This window comes from Zosterops lateralis (assembly GCF_965231275.1).
Source record: "Zosterops lateralis genome assembly, chromosome: 1".
In the NCBI taxonomy this organism is placed as follows: Eukaryota; Metazoa; Chordata; class Aves; order Passeriformes; family Zosteropidae; genus Zosterops; species Zosterops lateralis.
In genome coordinates this window covers 101,968,361-101,987,278 of record NC_139762.1, presented here as the reverse complement: position 1 = coordinate 101,987,278, position 18,918 = coordinate 101,968,361, and the positions used below count along the sequence as shown (strand labels likewise).

The following is an 18,918-nucleotide window of genomic DNA, read 5'->3' as shown; positions in this document are numbered from 1 at the left end:
TGAATCTCTGCTCCATCTGTGGACTCCATGGGCTGCAGGGGCCAGCCTGACTCACCGTGGTCTGCACCTGGGCCACTGGGGAATCTGTGCTCTGGTGCCTGGAGCACCTCCTCGCCCTCCTTCTGCACTGATCTTGGTGTCTGCAGGGCTGCGCCTCTCACATATTCTCACTCCTCCCTTCGGCTAGAATTTGAAGTTCCCTTTTTTCCCACCTTTCTAATTATGTTACCCCAAAGGCTCTGCTGCCATCGCTGCTGGGCTGGGCTTTGGCCAGCAGTGGGGCTGTCTTGGAGCTGACTGGCACTCGCTCTGTAGGACATGCGAGGAAGCTTCTCACAAGAAGCCACTCCTGTAGCTCCCCCACTACCACAACCTTGCCAGGCAAAGCCAGCAGAGACTGTGCATACAGAAGCACTCAGATAGCTGAGACCTACAGTTGATTCTGTACTACCATCTCTAGGTTTATTCCAGTGCAGATTGCTTCAGTGTTAGGGGGTTTTTGTTACTTTCCTTCCCCACCTGCGTAATAAGGATTGTAATATTTACTAGCTTTACAAAAGGATTTTGAGATTCTGCAAAAGAAATTTGAGAGTAAATACCTACCAAATACAAATTATTCTTATGTTAGTAGAAGCAAAGAAAAATGGTTGAATTGTTTCTGTTATTTTTTAATTATGCTTTAGTTACATATATTACCATATTAAGAAGAGAAAAATAGGGAAGAAATTGAATCAGTCACTTTGTTTTTGCAGGTTCTTTCATGTTGGTGAATACATCTGGAAGATTTTCGGGACAGAAAGCTCACCTCCTGATGCCCCATCTGAAAGAAAATGATACACATTGTATTGATTTTCACTATTATGTTTCAAGCAAGAGTGGAGCTAGTCCTGGCACTTTGAATGTATATGTGAAGGTTAATGATGGCCCTATTGGTAACCCGGTCTGGAACACATCTATCACTGCCACTTGGAGCAGAGCAGAACTGGCAATAAGTACTTTCTGGCCAAATTTTTATCAGGTATGTCTTACTTTTTATGAAATTTTGTTTTTCGTAATAGCCATCTGGTTCTTAATTATCATTTTATTTAAAATCACAATACCTTTAAGTATTTCTAGTTGATCATTATCTTAGTCACATTTTTGGACGTAATGCTAAATGTTTGTTTTTACATACATAAGGCTGTGTTTATATGTTTACATACATTTTTAGAAGTGTATGAAATACACCCATGCTCTAAATGTGGATAAACTAATTATGTTGAAAAAAAAATCTAGAAATTTTGCCATTGATTTCAGTCAATTAATTCTGTTTCTCTGTAATAAATTCACTTGTTCTTTCAGTTCATTAGGGATGCTGGAATTGAATGCCAATAGATTTTATTACAGTACAGTCTTCAATTTTGATTTAGATCAGCAATTCTTGTTGCTTTAAAACCAGCAGAATCCTTTGAATTCTCAGTTCAAGTCTTAACTCTGAATGTAATATCCTTTTGTCCAGTAGTAAACATAAATATTATAGTAGCTGTCACAGGAATGGGATTTTAAGTGCATCCTAAAAATTCAGGGGGAATTTCACTTGACAGTCCCTTAGGGTGCTGCTTTTCTGTAGTAAGATTTAGATTATACAGTTACTTACTGTTCTGTAATAGTTCAATGTTTTTTCTCCTTCTTCCTGGGAAAATACAGTCTATGTCTCCAGAAATAAGTAACTTAGTTTAGTCTGAGAGCAGACCAGTAGCATAGAGATGTTACCGAGGCTCCTCTATCTTCACTTGAAGTTTGGAAAGTTTGAATTGTATTTTATTTGTATACCTGTACTGAATATTGTCACAATACTTATGGTTTGAAGCTTTCTGAAGAGAAGCCATCCCAAAGAAGGGGTTCCTTGACTGCAAACCTCCCTAGGAGGTACAATGTTGCTCTTCCACCATGCTATTCCAGAGTGGGACATCCTGATTCTTATAGCAATGAGCCAGTTACTAGTGTCACGTGTGGCAGAGTCTTGTTTCAGTTCCTGCATTTTCTGTTTCACGTAACCAGGTATTTGCTGCCCCATAATATTCTCATGATGACTTTGGCAGTGTCCACTGCAGGTACTCTGTGGCTGCAGCATCTGAGCTGTGAGGATGTCTCAAGTGAACTCAATCTGTCCTTTTTGAACCCTTTTTCTTCTAAGGAGTCTTTTCCCTATGATTGTTTCACCCACAATGAAATAAAGTCCTACTACAAAAGATGTGTTTGGAGGATCAGGAACACTTTATTCTTGGAAAGTGGGATGCCCAGCAGTGGACGCAATACTTGCGGACCCATAAAAGCACACTTTTATGTGTGCTTTACACATTTACTCTTACCTCTAATAGTGTGTTCGTAGGTTGGATAGCTGGTATTCACAGGGTCTGCATTTGCATCCAGTCTTCTACCCTAGATTCCAAGGAGTTTGTGCAACTGTGTTCTGGAGAGGATTCAGGGTAGGCTTACAGACATCTCAGCAAACTTCATGATGTGGATCTTTCATAATTGTCTGCAGCCTCAATGAGGTAATACTCTCGTGCCTTTTCAGGAAAGGCAGGCATTTTAACAGAGCTGAGGTTCACTTCAGCCCTGTGGAAGAAGCTGTGTGCTACCTGACTCTCTGGAGGATAAGGCTTTGTCTTGATCACCAAGTCCAAGCTCGTTTTGGTCATGCCTCTCTCAGGGTGAAAGGGCAAGTGTGCATTTTATTGCCTGCCAGAGTTCAAGAAGTGTTTAGATGATGCTCTCAGTCATTTGGCTTGGTTTTAGGTAGTCCTGTGAGGAGCAGGGAGTTGGTATCCATAGTCATTATTCTTTATTCTCTTTCAAGTCAGGACACTATAATGATTCTACAACCTTACCTCAAGACCTCATATTAGCAGTTTGGTGCCAGTGTTAAGAACACCTTCCAGTGCTGCCAAAAAGCCTTTCTATCTTGACTGAAATAATGAGGACTAGTCTCTGTGGTTAGCTTCAGTGGATGGTAGGAGAAGAGGACAGATCATCCCAGAGACAATTTTGTGGCTGACATTGGATGTAACTCAGTGGTTTATAATGCGGAATTTACTGGTAGGTGAACACGGTGGGTGGTTCAGGAGTACTGAATGCTGAGTAAATGTGTGACTGTGTCACTTATGCTCAAGTCTGAAATGTTCCCATCTGCATAGTGAAGTAGTAGAGGAGTTTCCAGTTTTCTGTCTTCTGAAAGGAGTCTAGTTTTTGTGCAGCGGAACTGCTCTGGAATCAGCAGTCAGTAAAGAAGAGGGTTGTGCTTCAAAGTCTCACTCTAGCTCTAAAGCAAAAGGCTGTTGTGGACAGGGAAATTTTAGTAGAAGCAGCCTTGACTCTGGCTATTAATTTTAAGGTAAATTAACATGTCCTTAAAAATACATAAAACCTCTGACAGTTTCAAATGTTATTACTAATGTTATTAATAATAATCTGCGTCAGACTTCTGACAATATGATACATCTAACTGATGTCTGAGTAATATGAGTATTTGGCCATAGAAAAAGGAGGATGACCTTTCCCATCCTCTTTCTCCTCAAGACCTGCCATCTGGACTGTTCACCATTATTTGTAGGTGAGTCCTTACATGCTTGGATGGGATACTGCAGTTCAGCAGATCACCACACATCAGATGCATAATAGATGCCTGAGCCTGTCTATAATGGATTCTGTGTGCTCTCCTTGTTCCTGGAACTGTTGACATTTTTGCATAATCTTTCTTTGTGGAGTATAGCAAGTAATTTTCTTTGCATTTGCTACATATAGTCTGAAATAATACCTGGTTAGGTACTGCAGTTTAGCTGACGTGCCAAAAGATCTTATACTATGTTAATATCCATGGCAGTGCAGGGAATCACCATTAAATACTGTAGCTCCACTGGTTTCATTGTAAATAAGCTCATTTATTCTCAAGGAAGTGCTATCCCCATTTTAAGAGCTTTCAGTTAATTGTCTTCATTTTTGGTTGCCTCCATCCTCTCAGAGATGTGTGATGCAATTTCCTCACTTGAGTGCTGACATTTGCAATTTCTCATTGTTTCTGAACTCCTTTAATCAGTTTTCATGCTTTTTCTTCTTCACTGAGTTTGTTGTGGGGAAAGGCAGGAAGTTAGCTGCAAGCAGCTGGGAGCAAGGACAGGAAGAGGAGAGAGGGTATATGTGGATCTTGTGAGAATATGGCTTTCAAGTTAGGTGACAGCTCAAGTGACTGCAGGAATAGTGGGGAAGGCACACCACTCATCTGATAGCTGTGTAATATAATACCAAGTCTGTTTCCTGAGCTATTCGAGTCCAAAACTCCAGCCTCCTTTGGCACAAATCCGTGTGTTCCGCACAAAACCTCCAAAATGTACAAGACTTCCTCCCAGTGATTTTCTTAGTTTGTCTGACCTTACGGAACATAATTAAGAAAACCCCCCTAAGAATATTTTTAAGGAATGATGGAGCTCTTTTTAACTTTTCTTATATGGAGATTGGTAGTTTCCCAATGAGTAATTTCCAAGAGAAGACATGACATTAATAGGTGAAGGGACAAAGCAATGTCATTCTGTGATTGTTGTATTTTAAATTGTATAATCCATGTAGCCATCCATACCTCTGAATGTTTTATAATTCCATTTCCTTAGCAGAAAAACTGCAAGATGTCTAGATGCAAATGAAACCAAAATGTACTGCAGAACTCTGAGAAGAAATTACATATGATAACATTTCAGAGTTATAATATTTACACAATTCAGTATTTTTTCAAACACAGTGTGTTGTGTCTGTTTTGCTGTTGAAAAATGTAGGCAAAATAGCTCTCACTAAATGGTAGCTGACTACAAATCAGATTATGTATTATGGAGTGAATTTTAATCCAACTTCTAAAGATTTATTGGTTTAAACCATGTATTTCAAACATGTACAAGCAAAATGTTCAAAAGATTTAATAATTAACAGTAGTTTATTATTGTAGCACTAGTTTCCCAAGCTTGTGAATATTGTTCAGGTTGGGTTTCTATTTAGAATCGACTCCTTAGAAGTACAGTCTTTGAACTAAATAATTATTTCCTTTAATGTACTCTTTTCTTTTTGCCAGGTAGTTATTTGTGTATGTTGCACACCATGGGTAAGCTGTACTACATATATATCACAAATCACAATTACAACCTGCATGTAGCAACATCAATTGTTGATTACTTGCTGATTATTTAAATTGTCGAGCATTCTGACAATTAAGGATATATTTAATTCCATAATTTATGATCTCCCAAGTCCTACTGCCTAACATCTGCCATTGATTTTAGGGTATGTCTGCACTGCTGTCCAGTTAGTGTTAGCAGTGTGCTTGCAGTAACATGGGTTCAAGCTGCCAAACCTCTTCTGGGAGTCAAAGATAATCAGCACAGCTTGTTCTTTTCTGCTGTGCCTCCTGGTCTGTGAGCTATTTGTTTCGAAGTAGCTGGTGTATTTCTGCAGGTACTAGTCTTATTTCTGTTTTATAAAATTGCTTTAGGAGTGCTCCCCTGAGGGAGCATTGCCTTCCTCTTTTTAACATTGTGCCCGGGAGAAATTGTTTGCTTTACTGAGCTATTGTCTATTTGGCGCATCTTAAGCAAGAGCATCAAGGAGTTTATTGTGCCTTTGGAGACAGCCTGCAAACAAAACAAAGCTTCACAATTCCTAAGACCTTTACTCTCCTCCTAACTTGAGTAGAATTAGAATGTACATGGAAAAAGAGAATTGAATGTTACATAGATTTTGCTGGTTAGTGGCAAGATTGTTTTTAGATTCTTGGGAAGCAGTCTCAGAAGGTTGAGAGGTTCTAAAATTGATGCTTTGAGATACAAGTCAGCGAAAGGTTCCTCATCTAGTGAGGAGAGGGTAGCGGGGTTGTTTGGTGTTGTTTTTTGTTTTGTTTTTTGTTTTTTTTTTTTTTTTTTGGTGGTGTATGTTTTTTATTTTCTTTAATGTTTTGATGTTTTATTCTCATGTGGACTTTTTAGCAGGAGTAGAATCTGGTGATTTCAGGTTATTTTCCCTAGGTTAGTTAATGATACTCAGAACAATTAGTAGTATTTAAAATAAATTTTACATTTTAGAAGCATTGTCATTTTGGAACATCACAATATGCAAAAGCTACTACTGAATTGACTCTGGTGAGGGGATTGTGTTCCCTGCTTCTAACCCTTCAAGCAAGCAATTTAGCACAGCACCACTGCAAGTCACACACTGTCCTCCTATCAGTTTTTATATTTTGAATTATTTGCTTTGTATTTTGCTGGAAGTCAGTCATGGCAGCAGTGAACTGAAACAAGTCTTGATTAAATAAAACAACAAACATTGCAGATTTCAAATCCAGAAATGGAATTGAAAGGATTAAAAATAGCTTCAAGTGAAGTAACACAACTGTCTGTGCCACTGCACCGTCTTTTAATGTAAAATCCTATGAAGCAGGAGTGAAAAAAATGGAGTAAGAGCCTGGCAGTAATTCCTGATCCTTTTTAGTAAGGACACAAAGGAGTTACATGGTATCACTTCACAGAGATGAGATTTACCCTTCACCATTTTGACACTTTCCCCTGTAAATTGGGAGTTCAGGGAATAAGAAGCAGTAGATCAAACCTAACTTTTAAAATCTGGACTTAAACATACATTTGTTTCATGGCCTACTTTGTACATGTTTTGCTTGGGGTTTGGCTCATGCAATGTACTTAAATTCTCATCTAGGACAGACTATTAAGCTTCTTGTGCAGCAAAAGTCAGGTTTACATTCTCGTGTGGTGTGTGTGTTGCATTCAACTGCACACATACAGTTCCTGAACTGTGCTTTGAACTCCAAAGAAACTTTGAAATGCATATTGCATTTTGAAAAACAAACCTGTTTCAGGCATCTTAAATAGCTCTTCTTCATTGACTTATGTGCTTTGGGAATAGCTGTTTTGAGAAAGATGCACCAGGGCAAACCACCTACCTAAATTTAAAAACCCCCAGCACTCTAAAAATGGTCACAAGTAAGGAAGCATCCATTTTTTGTCACATACACAAGGCTCTGTTATTTGCTCCTCTCCCTTGTTCCTACAGCAGAAAAGCATTTGGGCCTTCAGTAGAAAAATACAAGACAGCACCTGGTTTAAAAACAGAAGAATAGGATTTAACAAGCCTTAATGTCAGGAGTTCAGTTTATCTGGCTTGCTTGTTTCTTTGTGGTCTCGGCTTGGCAGCAGCCACCAAAACGTTGTTTCATGTGCTTGAGTGCAGGTGTGAGGGCCACGTGGTAGTGGTGTAAGGGTGAGAGGTGGGGAGGGAAATGGCATGAAGCAAGTTCCCAGCCAGGGAGACCTGAACACAATTTGGGCAGCCCACGTCAATAAGCTGTGATGGACCTCTGCCGGGACCTGGGAAAGACCAGCTCAGGAATCTGCCTTCACATGGCTTTGATGAGAAAGCAATTGCTGCTGTTGTGATAAGGCAGGTAGTCCCAGGGGATGAGTCAGAGAGGGAGGAAGAATTCAACCCACAAGTCAATGCCGATTTTCTGGAGACGAACTGTTCCCAGTGCCTTGTGCAGGACAAAGAGAGGTGCTCTGTGTGGTAAAGCAGTGCAGGCAGAGAGAGGAGCGCAGCATGTGATGCAGCACTGCCTGATCACTGGGGATTGGGGGGAGCAGGATTTCAGCCTGAGCTTAAGCAGCTTTCCTAATATTCCTTTCTCTTTCTTGTTTTTGCAAAGTGCTATTTTTAAGTCGTGTGAAGGACGGTGTTTATATTAGGTACAATCCACCTTTGACTGAAAGTGTTGTAATTTTGCAGCAACAAAGGCAGGAATTTACAGAGTGAGGCTGTGTGGCAACAAAACCTGTTTATTTCTATTGTTCTTGGGAACAAACGAGTTATCTTGAGTTGCACATTTTCAGCAGTAAGCATTTATGTTGGTGAGCAGACCCCCTTTCTTTGTTCATATGTAGCAAGGGGAAGTGGCAGGAATGAAAAGCTAATTTTGCTCTTCAGTGAAGCAGGGAGGATCAGGGACAGTGCAGTGCTAAGCCGCTTCCCTGGTTCCTGTTTGGCAGGCCTGCTGCGGGGAGAATGGTGTAAAACAGCTCTCAGGGCAGTGTTCAGCAGTTTTTCCTGAGCAAATGGATTGCGTGTTTTAACCAGTTGTTTCCGGACTGATAAGGTGGCGGAATAATAGGCAAAAAATCCAAGGGCCGCCCAGTCTGACGTTGCTGGAGTGTTTTCTCTGTTTTGACTGGAGTCTTTTGTATTGCCTGCAGGTGTTGCATCAGCCAAGAGAAAAGGTGAAGTTTGGAGGTGGCTGTAAAAAAGTTAATGTTTACAGGCCAAGCTACTTATCAAATGGGAAATTATGGAGAAAATTGGATGCGAAATAGGTTTCTAGGTTTCATTTCTAGTGAATTTACTAGGAAAACTGATCCAGACTTTTGAAAGATCTTGACATCCCTATTGTAAGGTTTTCAGTGAATAAATGGGCTACCTGAAGTGTTTCTCAGGTCTCTCTCTCTCTCTCTTACAGTGTGTAGCACTCTTACCAGGACTTTCAAAAACCTGTAATGCATAGGATTAAATTCCTTTTTTTAAATTTAAAAAGGGAAAATGCTTAGTTAGCAGATATTTGAGTCGGTAATCTTCATTCATCAATTCAAATAAACCAAAATACTGAATTTATATACAGCAATTGATAGTATTTCACAGCTTGTGAACAGAAGAGGGATTATATTACCATAGTTGGAATAAACTGTCATGTTCATACAATCATAGAATGATTTGAATTGGAAGGGACCTTAAAGATCATCTAGCTCCAAAGTCCTGCTGCAGCTGGGATACCTTCCATAAAACCAGATTTTTCAAAGCCCCATCTAACCTATCTTTGCACACTTCCAGGGATGGGGCTCAGTTTCTCTGGGAAACCTATGCCAGTGTTTTACCACCCTCCCAGTAAAGATTTTCTTACTAATATCTAATATAAATCCATCCCCTTTCAGTTTAAAGTCATCGCCCCTTTTCATATCACTACGTGCCCTTGTGAAAAGTCCCTTTCCAGCTCTCCTCTAGGTCCCTTTCAGGTACCATAGAAAGGCCATAGAAAGGTTTCCAGTATGTGCATGTGGTTATAGGTACACCTGTAATGTGGCGTCCCATAATGAGACAGAGTTGAATGGAGCTCTGAACAATCTGGCTAATGAAAGGCGACCCTGCCCATGACAAAGGAGTTGGAGCTACTTGACCTTTAAGGTCCTTTCCAACCCAAACCATTCTATGATCCCATAATCCCTGGAGCCTTCTCTTCTTCAGACTGAATGACCCCAGATATCAAACCCTTTTCATAGGGGAGATGCTCCACCCTTCTGACCATCTTCATGGCCCTTCTCTGAACTTCCTTGAACAGGGTTCATGCTCTTGGAGGCCCCAGAGCCGAATGCAGTACTCCAAGTGCAGTCTGACTGAAGTGGAGTAGAGAGGCAAAATCACTTGCCTTGACCTTTTGGCCATGCCTGTTTTGATCCAGCTCAGGATGCAGTTGGCTTTCTGGGCTGCAAGTGCATGTGGCTGGGTCATTTTGACCTTCCCATCCAGCAGCACCCTTAAGTCCTTCTCCTCAGGTCTGCTGTCATTTCATTCTGACCAGTCTGTATTTGTGCATATTTTTTCTTCTGTATATGATTCAGTGTCTCTCTTTGACAATGATATGTCACTATTGGCTTTAGTGCCTCTTTCCATTTACTAAAAATGGCATATTCTGTGTCAGAAGAGACTAAAAGTTACAGCCATTAAAGTTGATATCAGTTTGGCTATTGGTTTTAATGGAAGCGTCATTAAACTGACAGTATTTCAATTTGTAATACTTTTCTTTGGAACATGGAACTCTTTAATGTCAATAACTGTAATTCAGTTGTATGTCCAACTGGCATTTTCTTGATATGCTGCCTGGCTTTTTTGTGGAATGACACTTTTGGGTATTTTTGATCAGTTGTATGAGTTGTTGAGTTTTTCTCTGCTGTTGTCATTAGCAGTTCTGATACAGTTGTTTCAAGGTTGTAGTTTATGCCTGTGAAGTGAAGGAATAGGGATCTACAAGCTGTTTTGGCTGTGAGTAGATTGCAATAGTGAGAAACTTAAGCCTCTTGGAGAACCAGTAGCTAAGCTCCCCTGTTATGAATTATGGAAATTATTTTGTCATTGACTCAGGTATTGCATATGTTTTCTTTCCTAAAGCTCAGGTTATTGGTCTTGCTGGAAGTCAGGTAGTTCTTTAGAAAAGACACTCTTATGCAGCATTTTTAAAAAATAGTTAAGTCCCTGTTTCTTGGCAGTAACATTTTTAACAGAAAACTTCTGACTGGTTTGGCTGGCTGCTTCACAGGTGTGCATGTGCCAGTTCCTTTGGGGTATCTTTAGAATTTAGCATGTCTGAAAGTTGAGAACCTGAAAAAACAGACTTTGCGTTGATGGGATCATGGGTCAGGTAGGCCTTTCAGACAGGCTTTGCGCAGCTGCTCTTATAGTGAGTGCTCCATAGGAAATAGGGGGTTGGGTTTTTTTTTAATAGGTTATGTTTCAATAAAACCCAGAAAGTTAGTTGTTAATATGTTTTTCATCTTAACAGAGAAAACTCAAAGACGCTAGGGAATATAGGAAACAAATCAGTAACTATCCCCAGCCCTCTGTTGTTTTTAGAGCCAGGTCTTTGCCTCCAAACCTAGATTCAGTTTTCTCAAGGAATATGTGAACTATATGGCAACGTATTTCCCTGGGAAACTTTTCCATCATTTCCGAGACCTGGTTGTCTGCTCCCTGTTCTCCACTACCGTGTTGCAACATCTCTGCCTTAACTGGGGGTACACCATGGTTCTCATACCCTCTGGTCTTTCAGGTGTTCTCAGATTGGAATAGGCTTGATAACTCTTCAGGAAATGGAGCATTTTTTCAAGGGCATCAGCATATTTACCTTCTTTTTTTTCAGAGATTGTAACACAAATGACAAACTTGCAACTTGGTCATATTTCATAATAGAGGGAAATACTTGTTCTTTTTTCAAAGTTCAGTGGCTGACAACAGGACCTGCATTCTTAGGTCTTGCATTGGTGTTAAAACTTAGGGTTACGTAGTGCATATCACCTCTCTATTTCAATTTCCGGGCTGTTACAATGAGAGTAATAATCATGGTTAAAAACGTTATTTCAGGTCTCTGAATGCAGGTTATTCACTGAGTCTTTGGCCTTTTTCTTCTTTAAGAATTTCTGCTTCCCAGGATAGTTATGACCAATTTCATCAGGAGATTTTCTTCTTTGTAGAAAAGATACGCTTTGAAATTTTGAATGGTGCTGCTCTGGATGTTCTACTAAATGCTGGGAGCCAAATCCATACCCTGTTCAGCTTATTGCTGTGGATCAATAATACCAACTTTAAGAGCCAATAGAGTGCCATCTGACATTTAGATTTTCTTGCAGAACTTGTTTCTGAAAAATTTCTTTGCCAGCATTTGGACTTTGCTCATTGACGTCCTGTGTTTTTTTCTTGCTTGCATGTAGTGGCAACACTGTCGCTTTACTTTGAAATTTTGTGTAGACAGGACCATATTTACAGCAATTTTATTCCAGTGGGGCTGGGAGGGAGAAATGGACAGAGGTTAAGAAGAAGAAATCTGGGAGAGAATAACAGACTGGTGTCCACAGATAGAGCAGTGAGAAAGAAGGGAGATAGCAAAGGCAGAAGGGCATCACAAGGTTTGTTTTAGAAACAGAATTGGTGCTCTGAGAGTGTTTATTCAACATCAGGAAATTGTGATATATAATTGATATGTATGTTATCCTCATAACATATTTGCATTCCATATCATTCAGTAAGGGATATGGTATATAGTTCCAAGGTCAAGTACAGCATATACGTGAAAAATGGTTTCTGAGCTTTGTCTTCCTCAAGGTGCTTCCTGAGACCGGTTACAAAAGGCAATTAGAATTAACTTCCTGAGCAAAAGTGAAGTATTAAAAAAAAAAAAAAAAAAAAAATCACAACCTGGATTTTAGCATGAACTTTTTGAGCATTAGTGTGGAAATGTACCTGCTAAAGTTGCTGGCATGTTTTCATCTATTCCGTATAAACATTCTTGTGATGTTCAAAGCTAAGACTGCCAAACTTTGGAGAGGTTTTCTTTAGAGCGTACGCAATTCAAATGACATGAACGGTCCATTTATTTTGTGACCTATTTATAGCCATTAAACAAACCGTGACAAATGGATCTGCTTTGCTTAATTCACCACATTTGGTGAAAGATTAAAAGCATGCAAAATACATTCCTGAAAATAGGTATGTTTGTGTCTGATACCTTAAAAATCTCTGTGTACTACAGAACTGTAATTTTTAAAACAACAGCAGTTCATTCTGCAAGACAGAGTTGAAAATAAAACACTGATCTTAATACTTAAGGCGTTTATCAGGTTACTACTGTGGCAGAGCAAATAGTAGGGAGATTGGTTGTTTCTACTGCGAAGCTATATATGCTGCTTGTAAATCTTCAAAAATTATGTAAACATGAAAAATGTAATTTAAATTCTGGTTAATTTTAATGATAAGAGCAACACATTTTGAGGGTTTTATGATTGTTTTGTTTTCCTAGTGTTCTTAACATATTGAGAGAGTTGATGTATTTTTCCATGACAAACTATTTCTATATTCCCTGTTTTCCAAAGATGCTAACTGAAGTTCTCTTTTTGTTTCTCAGGTTGTTTTTGAAGTGGTTACTTCAGGTCACTCTGGATATGTGGCTATTGATGAAGTGAAAGTTCTAGGACATCCATGCAGTAAGTACCTATCTTGTGCTGTAAAGCCAGACCCTGTAAAATAAATGTGCCACTATGCTTCAATAAATGTGGAGCAAAAGACAAGTAAAATGTCAGAAAACAGTGTCACTGCCATAAGTACAGGCTGAGTATATACATGAAGTGTTGTAAACATGGCATCATTGCACCTTATTGTCTTTAAAGACGTCTCTCTTATGTGCACCTTGTGTACGGTACTTAGCCTGAGTCCTAAACTCAAACTAGGCCATATGGCAACTGCTTTAGAACAAAGTCACCAAATCATCGTGATTCTGTGATTCTAAGATTTGTTGATGAATTTTCTGTCTGCATCAAAAAATCAATGCAGCCGCAAGCTGAGACATTAGTGAGAGCAGTTGAACAACACAACAGCTGACTATATATAATTATTTTTCCCAAGGCTTAGAAGTAGGAAAACTCAGCTGGCTGAGGACGTAGACTTTGCTAAGCAAGGTCACATAGAGTGCTTCCCAGGGTTCATGGCTCAATTTCTGCACTGTTTTACTTCGTTATGCTTCAGATATGTTTCTTTATCTCATTATTAAGGATATGTGATACTTAATTATCCTGAATTACCAAGCCAAACCTTGTAAATAAAGCTTTAATGTGGTAATCCAGACATAATTAAATAGACTACTTAAATAAAAGATTACTTCCCATGTATGCTGTTTGTTAAATAAGATGTATTAAGATCATACATGGAAGAGTAAGTTGTGATCTTACTGACCAAATGACTGAGTGGGGAAGAAGACACCAGCTTCTGTGTGATTGTTCCTCTTAATAGCATATTTTTGCTTGCATGCATTTGTTGCAGCTTTTAAGTAAGAGCTGTGATTCCAAATAAAAAGTGCTCTATTGGTTACTACCAAAGCACCGCATTAAAATGGTTTTAGTGTTAATGGCAGGAAGACACACGCATTTCTTCAAACACAGAGACAGTTATGCAGGATCAGCAGCTGTTATTTCTGAGTCACTTACTTCTAATAAACACAGCAGGCTCTCATGTTGTTAGAAAGTATAGGTGCTTCTGCATTTTGAATTTATATCCTTGGTTCAGGTAGGATAAGCCTGAAGCAGCCTTTTAGTGGCTAATTCTTTTACACAGATCTTGAGAGGTTTGGTTTGTGTGTTTATATCAATCACTTCTCAAAACCTGCAAGTACTTCTTGTTAATGTGGAGACTGAGTTATAGCCTATAGCATGTAGCATTCTAACATAACAGTATTGGAATGCAAAAGCTTTAATGAAAAGTTCTTTGATGAAGTAATTAAAATGTTAGAAATTAGGACATCAAACCAGTTAAATTGTCTAAAGAAAATTGAAAAAGTGTGAAAATTGGAGCAAAACTACTCTACATCTAAAACCTTGTAAAGCTCATAATGATATTCTTTCTGTATATTCAGAAAAATAGTTCTGGAAATACTAACTCTTTAAACAAAAGTTGAAATGGGAAAAATATTGGCTAGGCAGCTTCCTGGGTAGTGCAAAGACCAAGCCAAAGGCAGATTTTAGGCACGTAGAAATGAAAAGGAGATTGTGGTAGATGGGCAGGTTTTTTTGCGTATGTATGTGTTTGTTTTGTTTTAGAAAAGCTAGTTTTCTAGAGTTTAAGAAGATCAAGGAATCAGTAAAATAAAGTAGAGTAAAAGCACATTAAAAAAAAAGAAAAAGTTGACAGCCAAGAAATGGGGAACATACTAAAGAATTTTACTGGATATTCTGACACTGATAGTTTCATAGGCAAAAAAGTGGATAATTTTGGCCTAAACTCTGTCCTAATTGGGAAATGTTTTAAGGTTTTAAAAAAAGACTGTATGTGTAATGAATTTGCCATCAGGATAGTTATGGAAGTACTTTATCCCCATATTTAGATATTAATTTGGAGCTATTTTATTCCTCCTCCTCTTTCTTATGCTATCTTGCACTGGATATTTAGCAATCTCTTAGTGAAGCTAGGTATTTATAAACTCCTTAAAAATGCAGTTTCTCCCAGTAATAAGGGTTTTTAAGAAAATATCATCAACACTTTAAATGGTTGTAATGTTGTGCTAGAAAATAGACATTTAGTTTGCCAGTCTACTGCTAGCACTAAGATTTTCATGTTGAAAATCAGTGTTCGAAGTCTGGTTTATCCATTAGTATAGACCGTGCAAGAAGTCTGCTTGGCTGCAATAGGATTTGAGTAGGTTGGGGAATGTTGTGCTTTAAAGGATAGGTTTCTGTATCAAATATCTGTATTTTTCTATATTACATGCTTCACTCTTTCTAGTAAAACAAAAATACAGACTATCTTTTTTACTTCAGTGGATATAATTCTTGTTTGAATATCAGTTTCATTCATTAGCTTACTTTAACGTATATGGCTTTAATTTTTACTGAGATCGTTTTCTCTTTCAAAATGAAAAATAAGCATTGATATGGAAAATACGTGTTGTGTTTCGTTTTTTTCTGCAGTGTGGTTGAAAAGGGTTTTGTTTAAAGAATACAGCTGTAGTTGGTGAGGAGCGTTATGTTAGTATTGTACCTGTTTGGTAGGCTACATTTCTGAAGAGTACTACATTTAGAAAGTGCTTGGTTAAGAAGAAAAATCTGTTTCCCTGATAAAATCTTTTTTTACTGGTTCGTCTGGGTAGTAGTGTAAGCATTTAATAGGTTTGTCTTGAAAACATTATTAATTTCAATATGATCTTTTTAAATAGATTGTTATTACGAGAGGAGTGCTGAGCTAAGGTAATTTACACAGCAGGAACAATTACACAGCACCTTTCTATTCTGCTCTTTCCAAGGCATGGAAGTAAACCAACCTAGAATCTAATGTGTAGTCAGTGACTTGAACCTTTTAAAGCAGAACTATTTCATTTGCTTGGAGTACTTTTTATAGCCAGGACACTTTGGTCTTGCATAACCTTAACACCTGTATCTTTTCCAACAGCAAAAACTCCCCATTTCTTGCGTCTCCAGAGTGTGGAAGTCAATGCAGGACAGTTTGCTACTTTTCAATGCACTGCCAATGGTGCAACAGACTCAGGTGACAGACTCTGGTTACAGGTAATTTCTTCTTTTCCTAATGCACTGATATCTGGAAAGAGGAGAGATTTTGAAAGGAATGTAAAACGTGAAAAATTATGGGCTGTTTATTTCATCAATATTAGATTTTATAGTGCCTTTGAACTGCTGCATGGTAGGTATTCTGTTGTAGAAAACACAGAAGATTCTCCTGCCTTGTTTCTGTGGAATGCCTTACTAAAAATAAAGGTACTGTTTTCCTTATGTGTGTCCATCATGAGCAAAGGCTAAATCCTCAAAGAAGAACAGGTGACTTTCTTAGAATGTCTGTGCTGGCTAACTGCAGTATTACACATAATGATTTTCTTCCCTCCATCTCTGTTTAGTATTTTCAGCTAAAATTCCATTCTTCCAGTTTAGGTGTAGAGGAGACTATGTATGACAGTAAAATCCGACCTTCTGTATTACAGAGACAAATAATCTTACTTGTATTCGTTGAGTCAACTGTTTTTTTACTTTATCAGTAATGCAGCTTCTATGGGTGTAGTAAATGGGTGTCAGACCTTGATTTAAAGTCTGTCTCCAACTTCTTTTCTTTCAGTAAAGACAGTGCTCCCTTATTCATATGTCTAGCCTGGTATCAAAAACATGCCTTTTTGCTTGATCTCTTTTAATAATGAGGGTGCAAGTTTAGCTGTTGTCTTGCTGCCATTATTACAGAGTTGTTCTCTACAGCAAGCAATATTGAGTGTTTGGAATTAGCATTAGGAATACAGCAGCCTCCAGATCCCAGTGATTTCCATACATGAAAACCAGCATGCCAGAACTGAGACATTGTCTGTGAGAAGGAAGTAAGGACAATCAAAATAAGTGAAACAGTGTCTGAGACCATCAGTCAGATGAAGCCGCAAAAAGTGGAGAAAGTGGTGAAATTGGCAGTGGTAACAGGTGGGGCTTAGAAATGAAATTCTCTATTTGTGCTTTTAAACAATTTTAGGCTTTTACTGTAGTTATCCTTTTCCATTGCATTTGTGTTTCATAAATTATTCAATTAAGTGTGTCAGGTTAAACAACTGAGTAGTTACAAGAAATCTAACAGGCAAAAAGATAATCAAAATCACTTGAAAAGCAATGCTTTATATTTATCTGTATATGAACAATGAACTGTTATGTCTCCTCAGAATGAGCCTGATCAAATACATTGAAGGCAATGAAAATCTCCTTTGTTTTTATTTGCATTTGCATGGGTTTTTCCAACTTCTTGCCTGATACAAGGCTGATACTTTTCTAGTGCTCCAGTGCCTTAAAGACAAGATCTTCTGTTGAACTGGTAGAATTAGACTCCTGTCTTTCCTAAGCCACCAAGATTTTTTGAAAGAATTATTTTTTCCAGTCACGAAAGGGTTTAGCATGTATGGGAAAATAGTGGGTTGCTATTTCATCGGTTATATCCTTTCTAGAACCTTTGAACTCCTCCAGCATAATGCTCTGTTGTAAAACTGAAGGTAGAATTCAATATAAGGAAATGCTCATTCCATTCAGTTTTTCCAAATGTTTCAAAACAGTATCATTTCACTTTTTTTTTCCCACAGAATTTAGGACACACACAAATTCTTTACCAGGCTGGAATGTAATTTCTTTATTCTAGAAATGAAATACCCTTCTAGACTTTATGTAATACAAAACTATTTTATTAACAGCATAACAATTCCAAAATATCTGAGCTTAGCTGAGTTGATTCCTTGTTTATACGTGATTATGAGATTTTTTTTTCTATATGAAGGATAAGAAAGTAGTGACAGACAGACTTTTAGAGGAATTTTATCCTCCTACAAGCCACTGTTTGTTTATTCTGCCTGTAGCAGGTCCCCCTGCTAATCAGCCTAAGGTTGTGCAAATTCCAGGTGTGCCTTTGCATAAGAATGTTTTAGAAGTTGACTGGATCTCCTGAATAGCTTGGGTTTATTTTTGCACTTGCTTGCCAGTTTCCACAGATGTCTGGTGCAACTTTACAGTTAGACTGATCAAACAGCTCCATGTGTGGGATGCTGCAAATTGAGGCTATGAGATAACAGTTCCCTACAGGATCAGCTGTATTTTAGTGCACAAGGTCATTATGGGTAACAGATCCCCAGCCCTTGCAGCTGCCCATTCATCACCTGGCTCTCTAGTTTTGTGGTGTGATGCTGAGGAATTTTGTATGTGACTTTGTATATGGCATCTCATGACACTGCAGCAGGACTATGAATGCAATGCAGCTATCAGTAATAGCTGTCAGAAAACATGTTATCTTCTACATCATATGATTGGTTAAATGGGCATTGAAGAGCTTTGCATTCCCAGCAGCACCTAACCCAATATTCAACTACAAAACCTCTTCATAAAAGACATTCTTATATACTCTAGAGCCAGAATAAAGTGAACATCATTCCCTGGAAACATCGATGCTTGCACTCTGGTAAGAGGCATTTGGGCTTTAGTGGTACTGCAAACAAATTGTGCCATCTCCTTGATGTGCTTAGTTCGTTCATCAGTAAGACTAAGCCTTTTCTACTCTCCTTTTGGTGGTTTGTTTCATTACACCTACAAAACCTTAAGGGTAAATGATAGCAAATAAATAAATAAATACAGTTGAGTGATATTATCAGGGGCTTTTCCGCATTTCTGCCATGTAAGTTGTATCAGGAGGCCTAATCTGTTGGATTTGACAGTTTCAGTATACTGTGAGATAATTTGCTCCCAAATGATTTCCAGTACCTGTCATTTTTTTCAGATTCATGTTGTTAGTCTGAAGTACAGGTAAATTGCTAGGATGAAATCACAAACCCACTGAATTCAGTGGCATTTCTGCACTTTCCAGTAGTGGCAGGATTTCATTACTGTACTTTTGTGTCTTTTATTTAGTACCTATCTGCTTCTGTCCAGCAGAGTTCGAGTTTGGAGGTACACATCTGACAAACAAATTCTTTACTTTTTACAGTCTGCTAGACTATGAGGGCTATATGTATTTTAAAGCAGATGAATAGTTGTGAGTTGGTTTGTTGTTTTAGTCTCCATGTCTTTTCTAAGTACT

The 18,918-nt window shown here is 38.4% G+C and overlaps 1 protein-coding gene across 9 annotated transcripts in view; it reads left to right on the top strand.

The window, feature by feature from the left end:
- Nucleotides 1–18,918, top strand: part of PTPRM (protein tyrosine phosphatase receptor type M) — a 437,540-nt gene that overhangs the window by 135,112 nt on the left and 283,510 nt on the right. For all 9 annotated transcript variants that reach the window (XM_083866169.1, XM_083866171.1, XM_083866170.1 and 6 more), the window contains exons 3-5: nt 753–1,018; nt 12,743–12,821; nt 15,772–15,887. In XM_083866169.1, coding sequence (XP_083722295.1) covers nt 753–1,018; nt 12,743–12,821; nt 15,772–15,887 — 461 coding nt within the window. The remainder of the gene's footprint in view (nt 1–752; nt 1,019–12,742; nt 12,822–15,771; nt 15,888–18,918) is intronic.